Source organism: Gymnoscopelus braueri, assembly GCF_963280865.1.
Source record: "Gymnoscopelus braueri genome assembly, chromosome: 8".
NCBI classification, from domain to species: domain Eukaryota; kingdom Metazoa; phylum Chordata; class Actinopteri; order Myctophiformes; family Myctophidae; genus Gymnoscopelus; species Gymnoscopelus braueri.
The window spans coordinates 56,223,954-56,243,908 of NC_137609.1; the positions used below are offsets into that span (position 1 = coordinate 56,223,954).

At 45.7% G+C, this 19,955-nt stretch overlaps 2 protein-coding genes across 2 annotated transcripts; both read right to left on the reverse strand.

Moving 5' to 3' along the window:
* Positions 1–3,306, reverse strand: LOC308091013 (ubiquitin carboxyl-terminal hydrolase 7-like; the record flags this gene model as incomplete). Its single annotated transcript, XM_080436307.1, has 1 exon — positions 1–3,306. One exon carries the CDS (start codon positions 3,304–3,306, stop codon positions 1–3), a length of 3,306 nt encoding a protein of 1,101 aa, XP_080292433.1.
* A 371-nt stretch (positions 3,307–3,677) lies between these two features.
* On the reverse strand, positions 3,678–6,947 carry LOC308089809 (ubiquitin carboxyl-terminal hydrolase 7-like; the record flags this gene model as incomplete). Its single annotated transcript, XM_080434736.1, has 1 exon — positions 3,678–6,947. One exon carries the CDS (start codon positions 6,945–6,947, stop codon positions 3,678–3,680), a length of 3,270 nt encoding a protein of 1,089 aa, XP_080290862.1.
* Between the last annotated feature and the right edge of the window lie 13,008 nt (positions 6,948–19,955).

Here is a 19,955-nt window from a genome sequence, read left to right on the forward strand (position 1 = left end):
TTAGTTGTGGATCTTGATGGCTTTCTCCAGGTAGGTGCAGCGGCCTCTCTTTGGAGCTTTGTTGAAGTGGTCCAGGCCCAGCCAGGGCCGTATCATGTTACCTGGCTGTGGCTCAAAGGCCTTCAGGTTGATCTCACACTCGTCCTCGGCGATGTACTGAGGCCGATTCAGTATTACAAGAGCAAACTTGAACTTCTCAAACTCCTTCTCTTGGACGTCCAACGTGGTCTGTATCCTCCTCATCACCTCGCGGAACGGCTCACCCTGTCTGATCCTGAGCAGGAAGGGGACTCCGAAGGTGCAGAAAACATCCTTGTGGAAGTGAGCGACGGGAATCAACATCTCGTTGTCTTTGTCCAAGTCCACCTGGTCTGGTGGAATCTCCTCTATTCTGAAGGTGCGACTGGTGCGACTGCCATATGAACACTCTAAAAACACAAGCAGCTTGTCCTCCTGATGCACTCCCGTGATTTTAAAGCTTACGATCTCCAACAGTCTGAGTTTCTCAGAGCCTTTGTCCGAGAGATCGACTGACTTTTTACACTCACCCAGCAGGTCCCGCACGTAGCCGTGCTTATGAGGGTAGAGGGTGATCTCCTCCTCTCTGAACTGGCTGTTGAGCCATATGGTCCTGAAACTCCTCCTATTCTCAAAGTCTGTGATGTTCATCTTCAACTGTTGGTAGTAGAGTTTCTGGGGGTGTGGTTTGCAGAAATGCAGCATTTCTCGCAGCGTTCCCTCGTAGGTGTGTCTGAGAGGGTACCCCGGACCGTCCCTGTAGCCGTGTGACTTGAAGAACTGCAGCATCATGCCATCTGTGTTCAACCTCTGAGCCACTGTCTTGGCCACCTGAATGTAGTTCATGTGGTTTGCCAGTGAGAGCACAAAGCCGGAGTCACTGGGGTTGGTCTTGTCACAGAAGATGACATCCACTCGGTTGTAAAGGTCCTGGAAGTAGGCCTGACCCGTGGGCAGCTCACTGATGTTATTCTCTGGGTCGTCTTTCTGGAAGACAATGATGATTCCGTCTATTAGCTTCTCCACAGCCTTGTCAAGAGAAACGTCATAGTTCTGTATCTGCTCTGTTAGGTTGGGCTTCACTTCCTCATATATGATGAGGTTTGTCTCCTGCTGAAACCCTGCTCTCTCACACATGAGTGGCAACAGGTCTCGTATTCTACAGGATATAGGTGTGTAGATATGTCCACAATAATTTAAGCTTATGGTTTTTGGATCATACATTTTCAAGAACATCATGATATCGTGGTCTTTGTCGTACTTGGGTAACGTAACCCCACTGGCGGCTATCCCTAGAGCCACTGTCTCCAGAAATATTGTCCAGCAGTTGTCGTTGTCGCTCAAATTGACAATGGACTTGGTGCGGTCTGCCTCGTAGTCCAGCATGGTGGGCCGGTTGGTTCCGTTGCTCCGGCCCTGCATGGGCCACAGCCTCATCTGGTCCTGTGTGAAACCCATGGTGTGGGAAAGGTTCTGGAGAAACTCCTGAAGCGTGGAGCTCTTCAGCACCTTGAACAAGATGTACTTGGCCTTCTCATCATCATACATGTCATTACCCTGATGACCGTAGAACTGGTCCTCTGTCACCATCTGGACCTGCATGTAGAGATGTGCCTCCTGCCACTCCTTCCTCTTCTGCTCCTCTACCCTCATCTCCTCCTGCAGACGTTCCACCAGCTGCTGGGGGATGTCCGAATCCGTCACCGGCAGGAGAACCTCACTGAGCTTGGACTCACGGACGTACACCAACATGTAGGCGCTGGTGCAGTGGCGAACCGAAAGGTCTTCATCATGGCCGCCGTAGTTGTGTTCTATGGCGTCCTCCTTCGTGCACCGAGACACAACGTCGTCATCAAACTTACACCATTTGCCGTCTCCTTTCGGATTGAGATAAACGACATAGTGTCCTCCGTGGTTGTCCCCGCTGTGCACCAGTACCGCATGCAGGATGTAGTTGGCCGGGTCCTTGGAATCGGCCTTCTGGAGAAACTCATCCAGGGGCAGCTGCTCCGGGAACCCAAACCTGTCATTAATCTTTTGGTTTTGGTCGGTCTGCGGGTCGTACATGAACCTCATCAGCTGCAGGTGCAGAATGGGAGGGAAGGTCAGGAACTTCACTCCCTTCTCTGCTTCCTGTAGGCCGTGATCTCCTGCATCATATTTGTTGTCTCCATCCAACTGTTCTGTTGCCACGTAGTCTTTGAAAGACTCAAAGATGTTCTTCTTTCCTTTAATGCTGAGCTGGATATCATAGTAGTCCTCTATCCTCTCTGAACCGTAGTCCACATGCGTACACTCAATGTATGAAACCATTTTTCCTCTGAAAAGTTTGGGTATGGTTCCCTCAACACAAGTGCCTTTCATTTTGTCCTCTACGTTGTCCAGGAGCACTCTGCACAACTCCTGGACATCATGTTGCATAAAGTTGTCTAGTGTCTCCCACCCAAAGGACTTGGTGAGTTTCTTGGTGCTGACGGGCTTGTCGCTGTGCTGCAGCTCATAGAAGACCCTCTGCAGGGCAAGAGAAATGCTCTTGGATGAGTCATCACCCTCTGTGGGCATCATGTACACCGCCCATCTTAGCTGGTTGCTGAAAAACAGTGTCTCTAATAGGCTGTTCATGTAGCAGGTTGCTCCCTGGTTCTTCAGGCCCACATAGCCTGTGTGTTTCTTAGAGTCCCAGGCCACTCCATGTGGGGCGTCTGCCTGGACATAGACTTCAAAAGAGATATTGTCATCCTCAATGAAGCCCCTATCTGGATCAGTCATGTCGCCCCAGGACACCGTGCAGCCCCTGTCATTGATCTTATGAAAGAACAGGTGACTGATGGGGTGACTAAAGGACTTATCCTTGTCTTTGTAGTTGATGATCTTCAACGTGGCCTTGGCGTGGCACGACCACGACGTGGAGTCGGACTCTGCGTTGCATTGCAAGAAGAACCCGATCATATCCTGGTTTCGGTTGTCTTTGCTGAAGTGCGGAATCACCATGATCTTCCAGGGAAGGTTCCTTACGAAGAAAGATGAGCTCAGCACAACCTCACTGCGGCGGCCGAAATGTTCCACCACAAAGCGAAACGTGGCCTCCGACCTCCAGCTGGTATCATGCTCTAAGTCTGTTGTGTTATTGTGTCTGTCTCCCATGATAATGTTCCCATTGATCACTGGGTGGACTTGGAATCTTGAGGGGTCATCTATGCCCCTAGCTTCCACTTCCATATCCTCGGGTTCGCTGCGCTGATCATTGCCGGCTTTCTGATTCATTTGCTGGGTGGGAGGATGGTTCATGTTGGCAGAATCAGGGGTTGTGGTATCTTTATTCCCCTTGACCTTGTCTAGATAAGGTTAACTGGGTTGCTGGCGGGGGTTGGGGGTCGCAGAGGTGGGCTAGACGACAGGTCGAGCCTTGTCAGCTGGGCCTGCTCTATCACTACCTCGGCATACAATTGTCCTTGCATCAAAGCAACCCTAACACGAATAACTGTAAAATGCTGTGCCCCGTTGCATTTCTACTCTTCTGTGAAGAAACGTTTGCAATCTTGGACTGTACTTCAGTCAGCAGCTCATCTGGTTTGGTATGATGAGCAAAAAGGCAAAAACTCCATATATACTTTCCACAATGACGTAGCCAAGTAATATATGACGAAAGGAAAGTTAAATCACGTGTAGCGACCTCTCTTTGGTCCTCCTGGTACTTTGTTGACGTGGTCCAACAATAACCAGGGGTGAAACATGTTACCTGGCTGTGACTTAAAGTCATTCAGGTTGATTTCATACTCATCCACAGTGATGTACTTAGGCTGATTCATTATAAAAATAGCAAACTTGAACATCTCAAACTCTTTCTCTTGGATGTCCAAGATAGTCTGAATCCTCCTCATCACCTCACGGAACATAACACCCTGTCTGATCTTGAGCAGGAAGGGGACTCCAAAAGTCCCCACATCTTTGTGGAAGTGAGCGACGGGAATCAACATCTCACTGTCTTTGTTCAAATCTACCTGGTCTACTGGAATCTCCTCTATTCTGAAGGTGCAAATGGAATATAAACACTCCAGCAATTCATCCTCCTGGTGCACTTTTTTAATTCTATGATTGTCTATGTCTAACAGTCTGAGTTTCTCAGAACCTTTTTTGACAGAAAGATCAACTGACCTTTTACACTCATCCAGCAGGTCCCGCACACAGCCGTGCTTGGGAGGGTAGAGGGTGATCTCCTCCTCTCTGAACTGGCTGTTGAGCCAAATGGTCTTGAAACTCCTCCTATTCTCAAAGTCTGTGATCTTCATCTTCAACTGTTGGTAGTAGAGTTTCTTGGGCTGTTGTGGTTTGAAGAGCTGCAGCAGGTCTCGTAGCGTTCCCTTGTAGGTGTGTCTGATATGAGTCCATGGACCGTCCCTGTAACCATGTGGCGTGAAGAACTGCAGCAGCATGGGGTCTGTGTTCAACATCTGAGCTACTGTCTCCACCACCTGAATGTAGTTCATGCGGTTGGAGAGTGTGACCAAAAAGCCGAGGTCACTGGGGTTGGTCTTCTCACAGAAGATGACATCCACTCGGTTATACACGTCCTGGAAGTAGTCCTTAGCCGTGGGCAGCTCACTGCTGTCATTCTCTGGGTGGTCCTTCTGGAAGACAATGATGACTGCGTCATCACTTGGATCGTCCACAACATTGTCAAGAGAAACATCATAGTTCTGTATCTGCTCTGTTAGGTTGGGCTTTATTTCTTCATAGATGATGAGGCTTGTATCCTGCTGAAACCCTGCTCTCTCACGCATGAGTGGCAACAAGTCTCGTATTTTGCAGGACATAGTTTTGTAGATATGTCCACAATAATTTAAAGTTCTGGTTTTGGGATCATACATTTTCAAGAACATTATGAGGTTGTGGCCTTTATCAAACTTGGGTAACGTAACCCCACTGGCAGCAATCCCTGGATCCACTGTCTCCAGAAATATTGTCCAGCAGTTGTCGTTGTCGTTCAAGTTGATGATGGACTTGCTGCGGTCTTCCTCGTAGTCCAGCATGGTGGGCCGGTTGGTTCCGTTGCTCCGGCCCTGCATGGGCCACAGCCGCATCTGATCCTGTGTGAAACCCATGGTGTGGGAAAGGTTCTGGAGAAACTCCTGAGGCGTGGAGCTCCTCAGCACCTTGAACAAGCTGTACTTGGCCTTCTCATCATCATACATGTCGTTACCCTGATGACCATAGAACTGGTGCTCTCTCACCATCTGGACCTGCATGTAGAGATGTGCCTCCTGCCACTCCTTCCTCTTCTGCTCCTCTACCCTCATCTCCTCCTGTAGACGTTTCACCAGCTGCTGGGGGATGTCCGAATCCGTCACCGGCAGGAGAACCTCACTGAGCTTGGACTCACGGACGTACACCAACATGTAGGCGCTGGTGCAGTGGCGAACCGAAAGGTCTTCATCATGGCCGCCGTAGTTGTGTTCTATGGCGTCCTCCTTGGTGCACCGAGACACAACGTCGTCATCAAACTTACACCATTTGCCGTCTCCTTTGGGATTGAGATAAACGACATAGTGTCCTCCGTGGTTGTCCCCGCTGTGCACCAGCACCGCATGCAGGATGTAGTTGGCCGGGTCCTTGGAGTCGGCCTTCTGGAGAAACTCATCCAGGGGCAGCTGCTCCGGGAACCCAAATCTGTCATTTATCTTTTGATTTTGGTCAGTCTGCGGGTCGTACATGAACCTCATCAGCTGCAGGTGCAGAATGGGAGGGAAGGTCAGGAACTTCACTCCCTTCTCTGCTTCCTGTAGGCCGTGATCTCCTGCATCATATTTGTTGTCTCCATCCAACTGTTCAGTTGCCACGTAGTCTTTGAAAGACTCAAAGATGTTCTTCTTTCCTTTAATGCTGAGCTGGATATCATAGTAGTCCTCTATCCTCTCTGAACCGTAGTCCACATGCTTACACTGGATGTATGACACCATCTTTCCTCTGAAGAGCTTGGGTATGGTTCCCTCAACACAAGTGCCTTTCATGTTGTTCTCTACGTTGTCCAGGAGCACTCTGCACAACTCCTGGACATCATGTTGCATGAAGCATTCTAATGTCTCCCAACCAAAGGACTTGGTGAGTTTCTTGGTGCTGACGGGCTTGTCGCTGTGCTGCAGCTCATAGAAGACCCTCTGCAGGGCAAGAGGAATGCTCTTGGACGAGTCATCACTCTCTGTGGGCATCATGTACACCGCCCATCTTAGCTGGTTGCTGAAGAACAGTGTCTCTAATAGGCTGTTCATGTAGCAGGTTGCTCCCTGGTTCTTCAGGCCCACGTAGCCTGTGTGTTTCTTAGAGTCCCAATCCACTCCATGTGGGGCGTCTGCCTGGATAAAGACTTCAAAGATGACTTTGTCGTCCTCAATGAAGCCCCTCTCTGGATCGGTCACATCGTCCCATGACGTGAAGTGATGGTAGCCGTGGTCGTTCACCTTGTGAGAGAACAGGTGGCTGAGCCCGCGACTAACGGACTTCTCCTCGTCTTTGTAGTTGATGATCTTCAGCATGGCCTGGGCGTGGCACCACCACGATGTGGAGCCCGAGTCTATATTGCACTGCAGGAAGAAGCCCAGTTTTCGGTCAGAGCAGCACGGAATCACCATCATCTTCCAGGGAAGGCTCCTGACGAAGCACGGTGGGCTCAGCACAAGCTCACTGCGGCGGCTGAAACATTCCACCATGAAGCGAAACGTCGCCTCCGACCGGCAGCTGGTCTCGACCCTGTCCCCTCTGTCCACTCCGTTATCGTGTCCACCTTCCATGGTCATTATCCCATTGAACTCTGGGTCGGCCACGATTCTTGGGGGGTCATCTGTGTCCCAGTCATCTAGCCCCGTATGTTCAGGCTCGCCGAGCTGCTGCTCGCCATCGTTCTGCTGCTGTTGCTGGGTGTTGTAAGGGTTCATGTCGGCAGACGGTTGAGTTGCTGTGGTGTCTTTGTCTCCCATCTTGACCGTGTCCAAGGCTGGTTCCCGGGACTGCTGGTGGGGGGTTGCAGGACGCAGAGGTGGGCTAGACGACAGGTCGAGCCTCGGCAGCTCAACTTGCTCTATAACAACCTCGGCATACAATTCTGCTTGCATGTCACCAACTAGAGTTGGTAAAATATGGCGCTGGGTTGGACTTCTAACTTCTTTATATGAAGAATTCTGACCGGGCCTTACGCTGTGGCTAAGATATAAGACATATATGTGACGTAAATGTCGTCACCAGCTCACGTGATGTCAGCTCACGTAGCCAAGTATGACAAGCATGTGACCTAAAGATTCTGCAAAACCAGCTCATGTGTGCATCCCAGATTCTGTGAACGCGTATACTTAATGCATGGACACATGTGCTAGAAATAATACTACTAATAATAGATAACGTGGCTTCCATATGCGATCTGTAGCGAGTTACTACAGTGTTTGTGCAGCTTGTGAGCGGTCCATCTGTGTCTGGAGCCATGGGGGAGCTCCATGTTTGGTCCATCTGCGTCTGGAGCCATGGAGAGCTCCATGTTTTGGCAAGACAGACGCCATGGATATGACATCATCAAAATGATGTCATTAATATGATGTCAGTATTTGGAGGCCAGTCTGGAGCCTTGTGGAACTTCATATTTGGGCAAATATTTGGTGGACATTCAGACATTCATACAGAGTACTACATATTGTACATACTGTACATACAGCCAGACGTGACTCGACTTTACACTTAGTAAACCTTTTCATAAAGAATTTGTTTTCAATGGATCTTCTTTCACACAGATTGATATGCGTTATTTTATAAACTAGAGGTTGGGGCCGCTACGAGGCCCTCACACCTACGTCACACCGCCGATCTGACTGATATGCCCATATCTGGAGATCTAACTGTCAATTCATGTCCTTTTTATGCCCATATATGGAGATCTCTTAATCTATCAGTCCTTGTCCCTTATATATCCATATATGGAGATCCCTGATGTCATCAGCATATGCCCATATATGGGCATGGTGATATGCCCATAGCCTATATGGATATCTATGTATCTGTCAGTCCTTGTCCCTTTTAGGCCCACATAAGGAGATCCCCGATGCCATCAGTATATGCCCTTATATAGGTATACCCCCCTTTGCCCATATATGGAGCTGACTGATTTGTTTTTTCCTGATGCATTGAGGTTAGTCAACACACTCCATATTTGGACGTAGCAACATTTGGAACTCCTTATATGGTTATGGCTGAGTCACGGTAACATGATCCTCCCGTTAACCAATTTTAATATAGGATGCTCCCATTAGTGTTAAAGAGCTGGTGCCAGGGTTTTGCACTTTTTCTGTTTTTCATGTGTCTATGAGGTTGGGGCAAAGTAAACACAGAGAGAGAGAGAGAGAGACAGAGGGAGAAAGAGAGAGAGAGACAACACGCAGTAAAACTCACCACTGTCTGCAACAGATGATTGACGGATCAGTACTTCCATATTGCATGGTGTTCACGTTGATAAAAAGGTTAATATGAGCGATGCAAAAACGTAATCCATTCATTAATAATGTCCCCAGCGAGTAGGGTAGCAACAAGTATCCAGTGATTAAATATCAGACTTCCTGTAGTGGCTTTTCAAAATAAGACTCACTGATTTGAGGTCCATCATATTTGACACACATGCAATGCCACTGGCAGTGTTTGACATGATTCACAGTCATAGTATGGTGTCATACCAAAACACATCAATCAACATACTGTACATTATGCAAACAGAATCTCCCTCAGCCTGACTATAAAACAGTAACAAAGTACTAAGTACAGTACTGAGTATAAAAGTGTCTTTCTTGAGAGTGAACACAGCAATGCCTATATAGAGCAGCAGTACAGTACACCAATGTTGCCAGTAGAGGGCGTGAGTTCACAAATAAACTGTTCAGCTCACTGAGTGAAGAATCGGATGATTGATTGAATACTTTATTAACAGTTTGCACAAAGTACAGATCGAGCTACACTTATACAATAATACTAAATGGATAACACAAAAAGCCTTGAGGGCTTGTTTCCATTGTGGTCATGTGTATTCAATTCATCAAGCTATACAGTCCTATACCAGAAATCATCAATACTAGGAAATGTAAAAAGCATATTTAGAGAAGAAAAAACTGTGGGGGGTCATTTCCAGTGGTGGAAAAAGTACACATGGAACCAAATGGACCCTTACAGGTCTGTAACTCTGAGAGTGTACACATGGAACCAAATGGACCCTTACGGGTCTGTAACTCTGAGAGTGTACACATGGAACCAAATGGACCCTTACGGGTCTGTAACTCTGAGAGTGTACACATGGAACCAAATGGACCCTTACGGGTCTGTAACTCTGAGAGTGTACAAATGGAACCAAATGGACCCTTACGGGTCTGTAACTCTGAGAGTGTACACATGGAACCAAATGGACCCTTACAGGTCTGTAACTCTGAGAGTGTACACATGGAACCAAATGGACCCTTACAGGTCTGTAACTCTGAGAGTGTACACATGGAACCAAATGGACCCTTACAGGTCTGTGACTCTGAGAGTGTACACATGGAACCAAATGGACCCTTACAGGTCTGTAACTCTGAGAGTGTACACATGGAACCAAATGGACCCTTACAGGTCTGTAACTCTGAGAGTGTACACATGGAACCAAATGGACCGTTTGTACACTCTCAGAGTTACAGACCTGTAAGGGTCCATAACTATGAACCCTGTACTAGACTATACTACTACTATTAAACCATAACCAAAGAGACAAGACATATAGAATGAGTTTTGGAACAGATGCCATGAGACATACAATTAATTATTCTTTCCATCATGTCTAATGGGATATTAATAACTATGCAGCGATGGTGAACAAAGGCAGTGGTTCTCAAACTGTTTCATGTCAAGGACCCCCAAATTGATTTATATTTGGCCGCGGACCCCCATCTGAGACATTTGATATAAAAAAATAATAATAATAAAAAATAGCAGATCTACAAGCTCGCAGCGTGGCACAAAGTGACACGCTGCGAGCTTGCAGATCTGCTATTTTTGAATAGCTGTAATGATCATGATACTGGATGAGATCGCAGCATATGAACACAGGACGTAATTAGCTCATAAACCATATAAATATAATTTATGAATCAATTACAATATAATAATACATACATATAGGTATATATATATATATTATTATTATTGAATCTTACGTCACTGTAATGTAACGTGAGTTCTTGGACAGGTTTATATAAATGTCTGTTTAATCAGAGAGAGATACATTTTAACTGGTCGGACAAAAGACACCACACATCATTACTTTCCTTGCTACAATAAAATTGGGTTTATTCAGACTTCACCGTTACAAGTATTTATAAAGCAACGCTTGGGAAACAGAAACTTATGTTGTGTATGGAGTTAATGTGGGGAGATAAGAAAACAGGAGAGAGAAAAAGTCACAGAGAGTAAAAGAAGGAATCGCATTGGAGATGCATTATTGTAAAACCTTCTGAGCTATGCTCAACTATAACAGATATTCTCTGGTAAACACAGTAACGTCGCCTTAAGATTAATGCACAAATCAAAATGGTTCAACACACCTTTAGACCCTGGATAGGGGCCTGAGTCCGGAGACTCTGGATTTCGGGAGAAAGGTACACAGCCGCGCTCTAAGCCCAACTTGGCACTGGTTCTAGCGAGTGGTCTCAGAGTTCGGGAATCTCAGTGTAAAGGTAATACTGAGTTGGCGTCGACGGTGGCGGAGGCCGGGTCGCCGAGTTGACCGCGGTGATGTCCTCTTGGAGAAGGGCGCCTTGGTGCTCTTTCGGTGCTCGCTGCCGCGGGTAGACGAGAGTGAGGCCGTGGTAGGCCTCCGTGCTACGGGGACTTGTGTGTCCCTTGGATCGCGTCGTTGGTTGGATGGAGCCGACAGGAGGTCCCGTGTTGAAGAGCCCTAGGAAGGCTGGTTAACCCTCCTCGTCCTTGGTTGGTGATGGGAGAGCCAGGGAGATCATCCCTTGGCGGCTTTGAGCTAAGAGTGGAGTCTGTGTGGGATCTATATACCCTAAAATGTCTTTGAAGTGTGGTCAAATGTCATTACTATGCTAAATCCTTATCTCCTGTGGGATTGCTGACTCTGAGTCACAGGGGGGGAAGCAGACCCTTTTATGACCGAGGTCAGCCATGGGCCCCTTGGTTCATGCCCAGGTCACTTCTACACACCAAGCATCTGGAAATACAGCATAGTACTACATTTTCGCATTATTGTCCATTATTGTCCACATGTCTCTCCATGAGGTCACGTGTAATGTCTTCTTTGTGGTGAAAACATGATTCATGATTGATGCGCTCAAAAAGAGGGAGAAAGAGTGAGAGAGAGAGAGAGGGGGGGGGAGTTGTGTGTGTGTGTGTGTGTGTGTGTGTGTGTGTGTGTGGCCATTTGGTTGGCCTGGCTTTCTCCCCCCCTTTCCTGATCTGTTGTCTTATCAGAAGTGGATGGTGGTGGGACAACTTCAAACGGCTTTGTTTAGCCCCTTGTTGTTGTTAAAGGTTTGCTGACGCCACCGGCCTGGCTCCCAGCTGTTGAGAGGTTGTCCAGACGTCGGCTACAAACCCCCACTAGGCCATTAGAGGATCGAACCGCAGGTTCCGGGTCGTCTTATGGCATATAGGAATCTCAGCGACTGGATAACAGGGAGACAACACACAGCGTGGCACACATTCCATCTGGCCTTCTAGGGCGGCCACCATTAGACTTGGCAATAACCCTAAGGCGACATTGCTATAGTCTAGTGGCATGCATCCTACGTAAGGGCACAGAGGTGAAAGGACAGAGAGAGAGAGAGAGGGAAAAGAAGGTGTTCTTTCTCTATGGGATTCTTAGCCCGCCGGGCTTGGCTGTTGGCTAAGAAGGTTCTAATGGGGCCAAAAAGAAATCAATAAAACCATGCTGATATCAGGACCGTCTGTGTCCTAGAACCGGGGGAGTTAACTCTGGCCAAGGCCAGTGTTTACAGGGTATTACATGGGGTTCTGAATCTCTATGGGGGCCCAGTAGAAGAGAAAAACAGAGAAAGAATAAAACAAAAACATAGTGCCAATGAGACATTAGCCCAACATCTAACTGAACCTACAGGGTTTTCTTTGAAACCTAACAGGTGGTTTTGAGTAGGGCCACACTCAGTATGCGCTAAAGTTTTAGTTTGCTTGCCTTTCCGGAGGAAAGGGGAAGATCGCATGCTGGGATTTTTATAACAGTAAAACAAGAGCCCGTTTGGGCGGGTATTGCACCCAAAATTACCTTTGACTTAAAGTAAACTAAAATGCAAAAGAAAAATGTCTATAAAAGTGTAAGAATAAAATGCCAAAGCAAAATGTATATAAAGGTTTTTTTTTTTTTTTTAAACAAAATACAACACACACGGCGGTCATCCCACCTTGTGGTGGGAAGGTAGTCATACTTCCAACAGGCTGGGGCCTTGTTGGTGTCAAGATAAAGGTCGGGGTTGCTGTCATTGTGGGCCACCACGTCTGGCGTGGTAACCCTGACGTATGTAGCGTCGTGCCCCCCCTTAGGTTGGTCACGTTTTATGAACGATAATGCAAATCATTTTTCAACATTTGACACAAAGTTTGAGAAACCTATGTGCAAAAAGTTAAAAATATATCGGACCCCCCTGATGGTTTAGATGAAATACGAACTATTGTGAAGTGGTGTCATATGAAGCATACGTTGGAACAAAGTGATTAGGTTTCCTCAAATTCTTGTCGTCACAGGCTGGGCTGTGCCATCGTGATTCTCTGGGGACTTCAGCTGGGAGCTGTTGTACCAACTCAGGGAATCCAGGTCTTGTCCCAGAGTTATACCGTGAGAGCGAGCGACCGCGGTCTGGACTACGATCTTGGGAGGAGGGACGATCGCGGTCGTATGAGGGGGAGAGAGGTCGGCTCCAGGAGGGAGACTGGCGGTCGCTTCTCCTATACTGATCACGGCCGTCTTGCCTTTCATATTGTTCCCAATCGTTTTGCTCTTGATGTGAGGGGTAGTCACCCGGTCCGTTGTTGGACCTGTCTGTGCGAGGGTGCCCCCCCTCAAGTTCAAGGCTTTCTATTGGGCATACCGTATGGTCTTGGGGTTTAGTGCGATCTCTATCGAACGCTTCTCGGGCCAGGTTGCGGAGCTTGTTAGCTTGCGTATGTCTCGGTTCGACCCCAAGGGGAATTTGCTTTTTAATGGAAGGATGCAAATTACTTAAGAACAAGGCTTTAAAGTATTCGTTTTCTTCCATATTGGGTAGATTTTGATCGCCAAAGTACGCTCTACGCAGTTTTGCATAGTATACGTTAATAGGTTCGTCCTTTGAGTGGCGAACTCCTATGGCGGCGGTAATACCACTCTTGCTTTGGTGGTCGGCAAATTCCTCGATAATTGCCGCACGTATAGCCTGCCAGTCTTGGCGGGTTTGTTCTGTCTGCCGTCTAACAAAACTGCTGACCTCTCGGTTGGAGGTTAGCGTAATGAGTCTTAATTTGGTTTCAGACGTGACAGGGGCATATTCTTCTAAATGGTAGTCAATGTCCTCCAAATAGGTGTAGGTATCCACGTCCCCATCTGTTGTGGGGTTAAAGCGTGGGATAAATTTAGCAAGTTTTTTCAGATCGTCAGTGGTTAGGTGTCGACCGGCTGGGTTAGCGCGTGGTGACACCGTTCCGTTTCCTGACCTTGGGGGAGTACCTGTACCGTGTGGCACTGGCTGGGTTTGCCCCGGCAGGCTCAGGCCGGCTTGCCCGGAGGGGAGAGGCGCCTCATACCTTTGGACAGTTGGTGTTACAGAGGGTGGAGGGTGGCTCCCCGTATTTGGAAAGGTTTGACTACCATTTAGCAGAGCGTGACCTGGGCTAGTGTACATAGGGTGGATCCCCGTAAGGGGAGCCGGGGCTCCGCCTGACGGGGGAAGTACTTCTCTCCCTGGCGGGAGAACAGTGTCCCTATGTGCTAGTCTAGTCAAGTCATGGCTGGCAATTTGGCTTTCAATTTTTAGGCTAGTGACCTGGTGTGTGGAGACTTCCAGATCATGTCTCAATTTTGCAATTAGAGTGTCCGTTTCTGAGATGTATTTATGCCATGCCTGCCTTTCCTGTGTAAAACCATGTATTTCCGCCCTTAAGGACCCCATGAGGTGTTCTCTGACAGTTACCGTACCCTGGGCGACGTTTACGTCATTCCGCAGGTCGCTAATTTGACTTTGAAAGTCAGTGTTATCAGTTTGAACATCCAGGAGTGCTTGGGTTAGTCTAGTTTTCACTAATTGTCCTTCAGAGAGGCGGTCTTGAAGGTCAAGCGCCTCTGTTTCTAGCTGAATTATCCTCGCGTCAGCGGGACCTGATTGTCCAGGCCCTGCGCTGGGGGAAGGTGGAGTTTGTTTTACGGCTAATTCCATCGTGGCAATTTGGTTTTTTAGCTGTACTATTTCCTGCTCAGCTGTTGTCAGCAAAGCAGCTTTACTTTCCAAATCCTTTACCTTGTCCTGTAGCTCATCGACCTGTTTCACAGAGGCCATCTTAATGGACAGGGCGAAAGGAGCGACTACTAGGGTTCGGTATTTGGTCCAAATACGTTCAGCTAGTGTTAGCTATTACTTTGGACAAAACTAGAAGGAGTGGTACATGCAGCAATACTGGTGAAGTAACAGTGGAATTGTACTTAGTAGGCCGTGTGAAGATGAGACAAGGTTTCCCTGATAATTATTTTGAGGTGTTTAGCTTTGTTTGAGACCTACAAATTTAAGAGGGATTATTAATCCCAGGTTCCTTAGTTTAGTTTATTTATTTTTTTAAATAAACGTTTATTCGGTTCGAAAGTAAAGTATCTTTGATTGAGAGAAAAGTCTTTGAAGGTTCCTTTGGGTTTTCCCCAAAATAACCGAGATTAAAAGAGAGGAAACAAAATTTCTTTGGAAAAACTAATCAGAGAGAAGTGAGAAAAAGTATGAAAAAAAAAAAATTCAATTTGAAAAATTAAAACTTTTTTTTTTTTTTTTTTTTTTTTAAACTTTAACTAAATTCAATCTCTAAAAATTAATCCAAATTTTTTTTTGTTTAATCCAAATTCTAAAAAAAAAAAAAAAAAAAAAAATCATTTTTTTTTTTTTTTTTTTTTTTAAATAATTTTATCCATTTATAGAAATTTCAGAATAAACGTGAACAATCTGCAGAGTATCTTTAGAAACCGGAACATTGAAAAATTTCCGGGAATTATAGCCGAAAATACTCTGCAATCGCCAGACTTATTGTGTTTCTTCTTACAAAGGAACAAAAATTAATAATCTGTTTCCAATTCTGAACTAAGATTAACTTTCCGAATCAAGCAGTTAACTTATTAACCCTTTACTTTAAAACGAGCTCAAACTTTAACTCAGAAAATTAATATGGTCCGTTGGGTTTGGATCAACCAGGCTCTGTCTGTGAGTTGTCAATAAAATGACCCAGATGAAACTTTTGTCACTCCGGTTTTGTTTGTCAACTCACAGTCAAATTCTCGCCGATTCGAACGCACCGTTTATCGCTACAACCTCTAAATATAACACTGGATACCAGTCTGTCTTCACACAACGTCACCACAACAGATCTTTATCTCAAGTGAATGTCTCACTGGAGCTGAACTGTAGTGGGGGTGGAGTTCTTAGCTCCACAAAGCCTCTGCCCGTGCTGTGACGTTATCAACGGGGGAGGGGTGTGTTTACGCAATCCAAAATGGTGCCAACTGAATTGTCACGAGAGGATCAGTCAGCAGGCTGTACGGGCCCGGCGCTGTTTTGTGTTAGAAACACGAATTTCCTTCAGACAGCAATTTGGCACAAGTTAAATTACGGATCAGTTTGAAGAGAAGAAAGATACGACTTTGGCTATTCTCTTTCTCTTTGTCTGATTTGTAAGCGTTTTACTGGGATTCTACGTGACTATTAAGCGCTATAATAGTGATTCACTCGAATTCCCCCTTCTCATCAGACTGTATTAAACTGTCTTAGAGGATATCAGAATTAACAACTGCTTACTTATAGTTACTAACTCATAAGGGTGTCTGTCGCTTGATCGACAGTGCAGCGTGAGTGATACTTGGAGCGTTACTCCGAGAAGTATTCTCACAAAGGGAGCCCACTTTCCCTCAATTCCCTGGCTCTGTGGAGCTCAGAGTTGGTGGAGGAGGAGTCCTACGCTCCTAGTGTCCGTGGTACGTGCTGTCACGTTGCCAACGGGCGGGGTCTGCTTACGTAATTCACAATGGCGTTTGCTGGAGGATTTGTGAATGGGCTCTGTGCATTTTGACCAGAGAAAAAAAACACACACAGCTCTGTCGCTGTCTTTTGCTTCTTAGTCTATCTGTGGCCAAACACGATCCCAGTCTTTCACTCAGCAATCGTCACGAAACCAGTTAAATTACGGACCAGTTTGAAAAATAAAAGTACGAGTATTTTTCTTTTTCTTTATCTGATCTGTTAGCTTTTTAGGATTCTAAGTGAGCTGAAGCATTACAGTAGCGGTTCACTTTTAGAGATCCTCGTCTCATAGACGATTTAATAAACGGTCTAAGAGGATACTAGAGATTATAACAAGCTTACAAAAGTTAATAAATCTCAGTCCAGTTTTGACGTAATTTTACCTTGGTGTAGCTTAGATTTGTGTTAACTAATCTCGCTTTCTCTTCTTATTAAAATTACCGGCTCGAGTTACTTACCATCGAGTGTCGGTGTTTATTCATAAATTGGCCATTGGTAAAAACTTTGTCAGAATTTAAAAGGGAAAGGCTCTTTCTAAGTAGCTAGTTTAAAAAGAATATTTTTCAACCTTTTGAGTGCTGGACTCACATTAAAAGAATACTTTTCCTTTTATTATCTCCGGGGGGAAATAACACTCTATTTTTTTCTATTGCCTGACGCACACACTGCCTGCAGTGGGACTCAGGGTTTAGTTAAAAAGAGGGCACGGTAATTTTGCTGACATACATCCTATCCAAGCGCGGTGCGCGTTCTGTTGGTTTTTTCCCTTACTGCTCCCCACGTTTGTTTTCAAACGTAGATGTTTGGTATCATTTGTCAACACAGTCTAGTATTCTCTCTGCTTAAAGACAAAAACCTGCCTCGTATAACGGGGCACCACCTGTAATGATCATGATACTGGATGAGATCGCAGCATATGAACACAGGACGTAATTAGCTCATAAACCATATAAATATAATTTATGAATCAATTACAATATAATAATACATACATATAGGTATATATATATATATTATTATTATTGAATCTTACGTCACTGTAATGTAACGTGAGTTCTTGGACAGGTTTATATAAATGTCTGTTTAATCAGAGAGAGATACATTTTAACTGGTCGGACAAAAGACACCACACATCATTACTTTCCTTGCTACAATAAAATTGGGTTTATTCAGACTTCACCGTTACAAGTATTTATAAAGCAACGCTTGGGAAACAGAAACTTATGTTGTGTATGGAGTTAATGTGGGGAGATAAGAAAACAGGAGAGAGAAAAAGTCACAGAGAGTAAAAGAAGGAATCGCATTGGAGATGCATTATTGTAAAACCTTCTGAGCTATGCTCAACTATAACAGATATTCTCTGGTAAACACAGTAACGTCGCCTTAAGATTAATGCACAAATCAAAATGGTTCAACACACCTTTAGACCCTGGATAGGGGCCTGAGTCCGGAGACTCTGGATTTCGGGAGAAAGGTACACAGCCGCGCTCTAAGCCCAACTTGGCACTGGTTCTAGCGAGTGGTCTCAGAGTTCGGGAATCTCAGTGTAAAGGTAATACTGAGTTGGCGTCGACGGTGGCGGAGGCCGGGTCGCCGAGTTGACCGCGGTGATGTCCTCTTGGAGAAGGGCGCCTTGGTGCTCTTTCGGTGCTCGCTGCCGCGGGTAGACGAGAGTGAGGCCGTGGTAGGCCTCCGTGCTACGGGGACTTGTGTGTCCCTTGGATCGCGTCGTTGGTTGGATGGAGCCGACAGGAGGTCCCGTGTTGAAGAGCCCTAGGAAGGCTGGTTAACCCTCCTCGTCCTTGGTTGGTGATGGGAGAGCCAGGGAGATCATCCCTTGGCGGCTTTGAGCTAAGAGTGGAGTCTGTGTGGGATCTATATACCCTAAAATGTCTTTGAAGTGTGGTCAAATGTCATTACTATGCTAAATCCTTATCTCCTGTGGGATTGCTGACTCTGAGTCACAGGGGGGGAAGCAGACCCTTTTATGACCGAGGTCAGCCATGGGCCCCTTGGTTCATGCCCAGGTCACTTCTACACACCAAGCATCTGGAAATACAGCATAGTACTACATTTTCGCATTATTGTCCATTATTGTCCACATGTCTCTCCATGAGGTCACGTGTAATGTCTTCTTTGTGGTGAAAACATGATTCATGATTGATGCGCTCAAAAAGAGGGAGAAAGAGTGAGAGAGAGAGAGAGGGGGGGGGAGTTGTGTGTGTGTGTGTGTGTGTGTGTGTGTGTGTGTGTGTGTGTGTGTGGCCATTTGGTTGGCCTGGCTTTCTCCCCCCCTTTCCTGATCTGTTGTCTTATCAGAAGTGGATGGTGGTGGGACAACTTCAAACGGCTTTGTTTAGCCCCTTGTTGTTGTTAAAGGTTTGCTGACGCCACCGGCCTGGCTCCCAGCTGTTGAGAGGTTGTCCAGACGTCGGCTACATAGCCAACGTATAAATCGATAAAGTGGTTCAAATGATTGTATTCATTCATTAACTACTTTTTCTGGGGACCCCCTGGAACCCCCTCAAGCACCCCTGGGGGTCCCCGAACCCCACTTTGGGAACCAATGAACAAAGGGAACTTGGAAAGACACTTTCTGTTAAACCACACATCATGTGACAAGGCTCACATCATGTGACAAGACTCACATCATGTGACAAGACTCACATCATGTGACAAGACACACATCATGTGACAAGACACACATCATGTGACAAGACTCCGGCCCAGACAAAGAAAGGAGGAAGTGAAATCTCAGCCATAATACAGTACATGTGTTCTCATGAAACTGAATTAGTGTTGTTAGCAGCATTTTAAGGATGTTTTTTGTCTCAACAGCAATAATTGCACAGCGATGGTGAAGGAAGGGAACTTGGAAAGAGCCTTTCAGACGAAACCACAAATCATCTGACAAGATTACAGAGAACTGAGAAAAATAAATGAAGAAGTGAAATCTTCAAACATGTTTTACCTCGAGCTACATGAAACCTGATCACGTGCTTCCATTTAAAAAAAAGGAAACAAGACCCATAAATCATTTTTGGATTATTTTGTGATGTGCATAAAACTTTCTTTAATAATAATAATAATAATAATAATATTAATAAAACTTTCTTTCATCATTTATCTTGCCTTTATTATTCATATTCAAGTATTGACTACCTGTATTCTATACATCCATATTCAACCGTTTATCCGGAATCAGAATCAGAATCAGAATCAAACTTTTTCGTCAAATTACAAGTAACATGGGTGAAATTATTAATTGTACTTTAGGCCCATCAATGAATGGGGTTGCAGGGGCAACAGTTCCAGCAAAGTATTGATTTAGTGTATTCTGTGTTTGCATTATTTCATTGGTAGCCTATACACCCCTTAACAGACGACGTCACACTGAGAGAGCCGGTATGCGTGCGAAGAACATTTCAGTATATCTTCCACCTTGTTTAGTCTAAAAGATATGCATTTTGATATATTTCAGCATAGTGGGGGCCGCCATAGTTATGTATAAGCAACTCTTTGGTGATATGTTGATATGTTGATATGTTGATGTGTTTTCCATCTCCTGGATGAGCACTGAGGGTGTAACACAGTTGAATAAACAACTCAAAATGAAATTACAATGATGATGAGCAGCTGTAAATGTTCATATACCTATCCTTATCC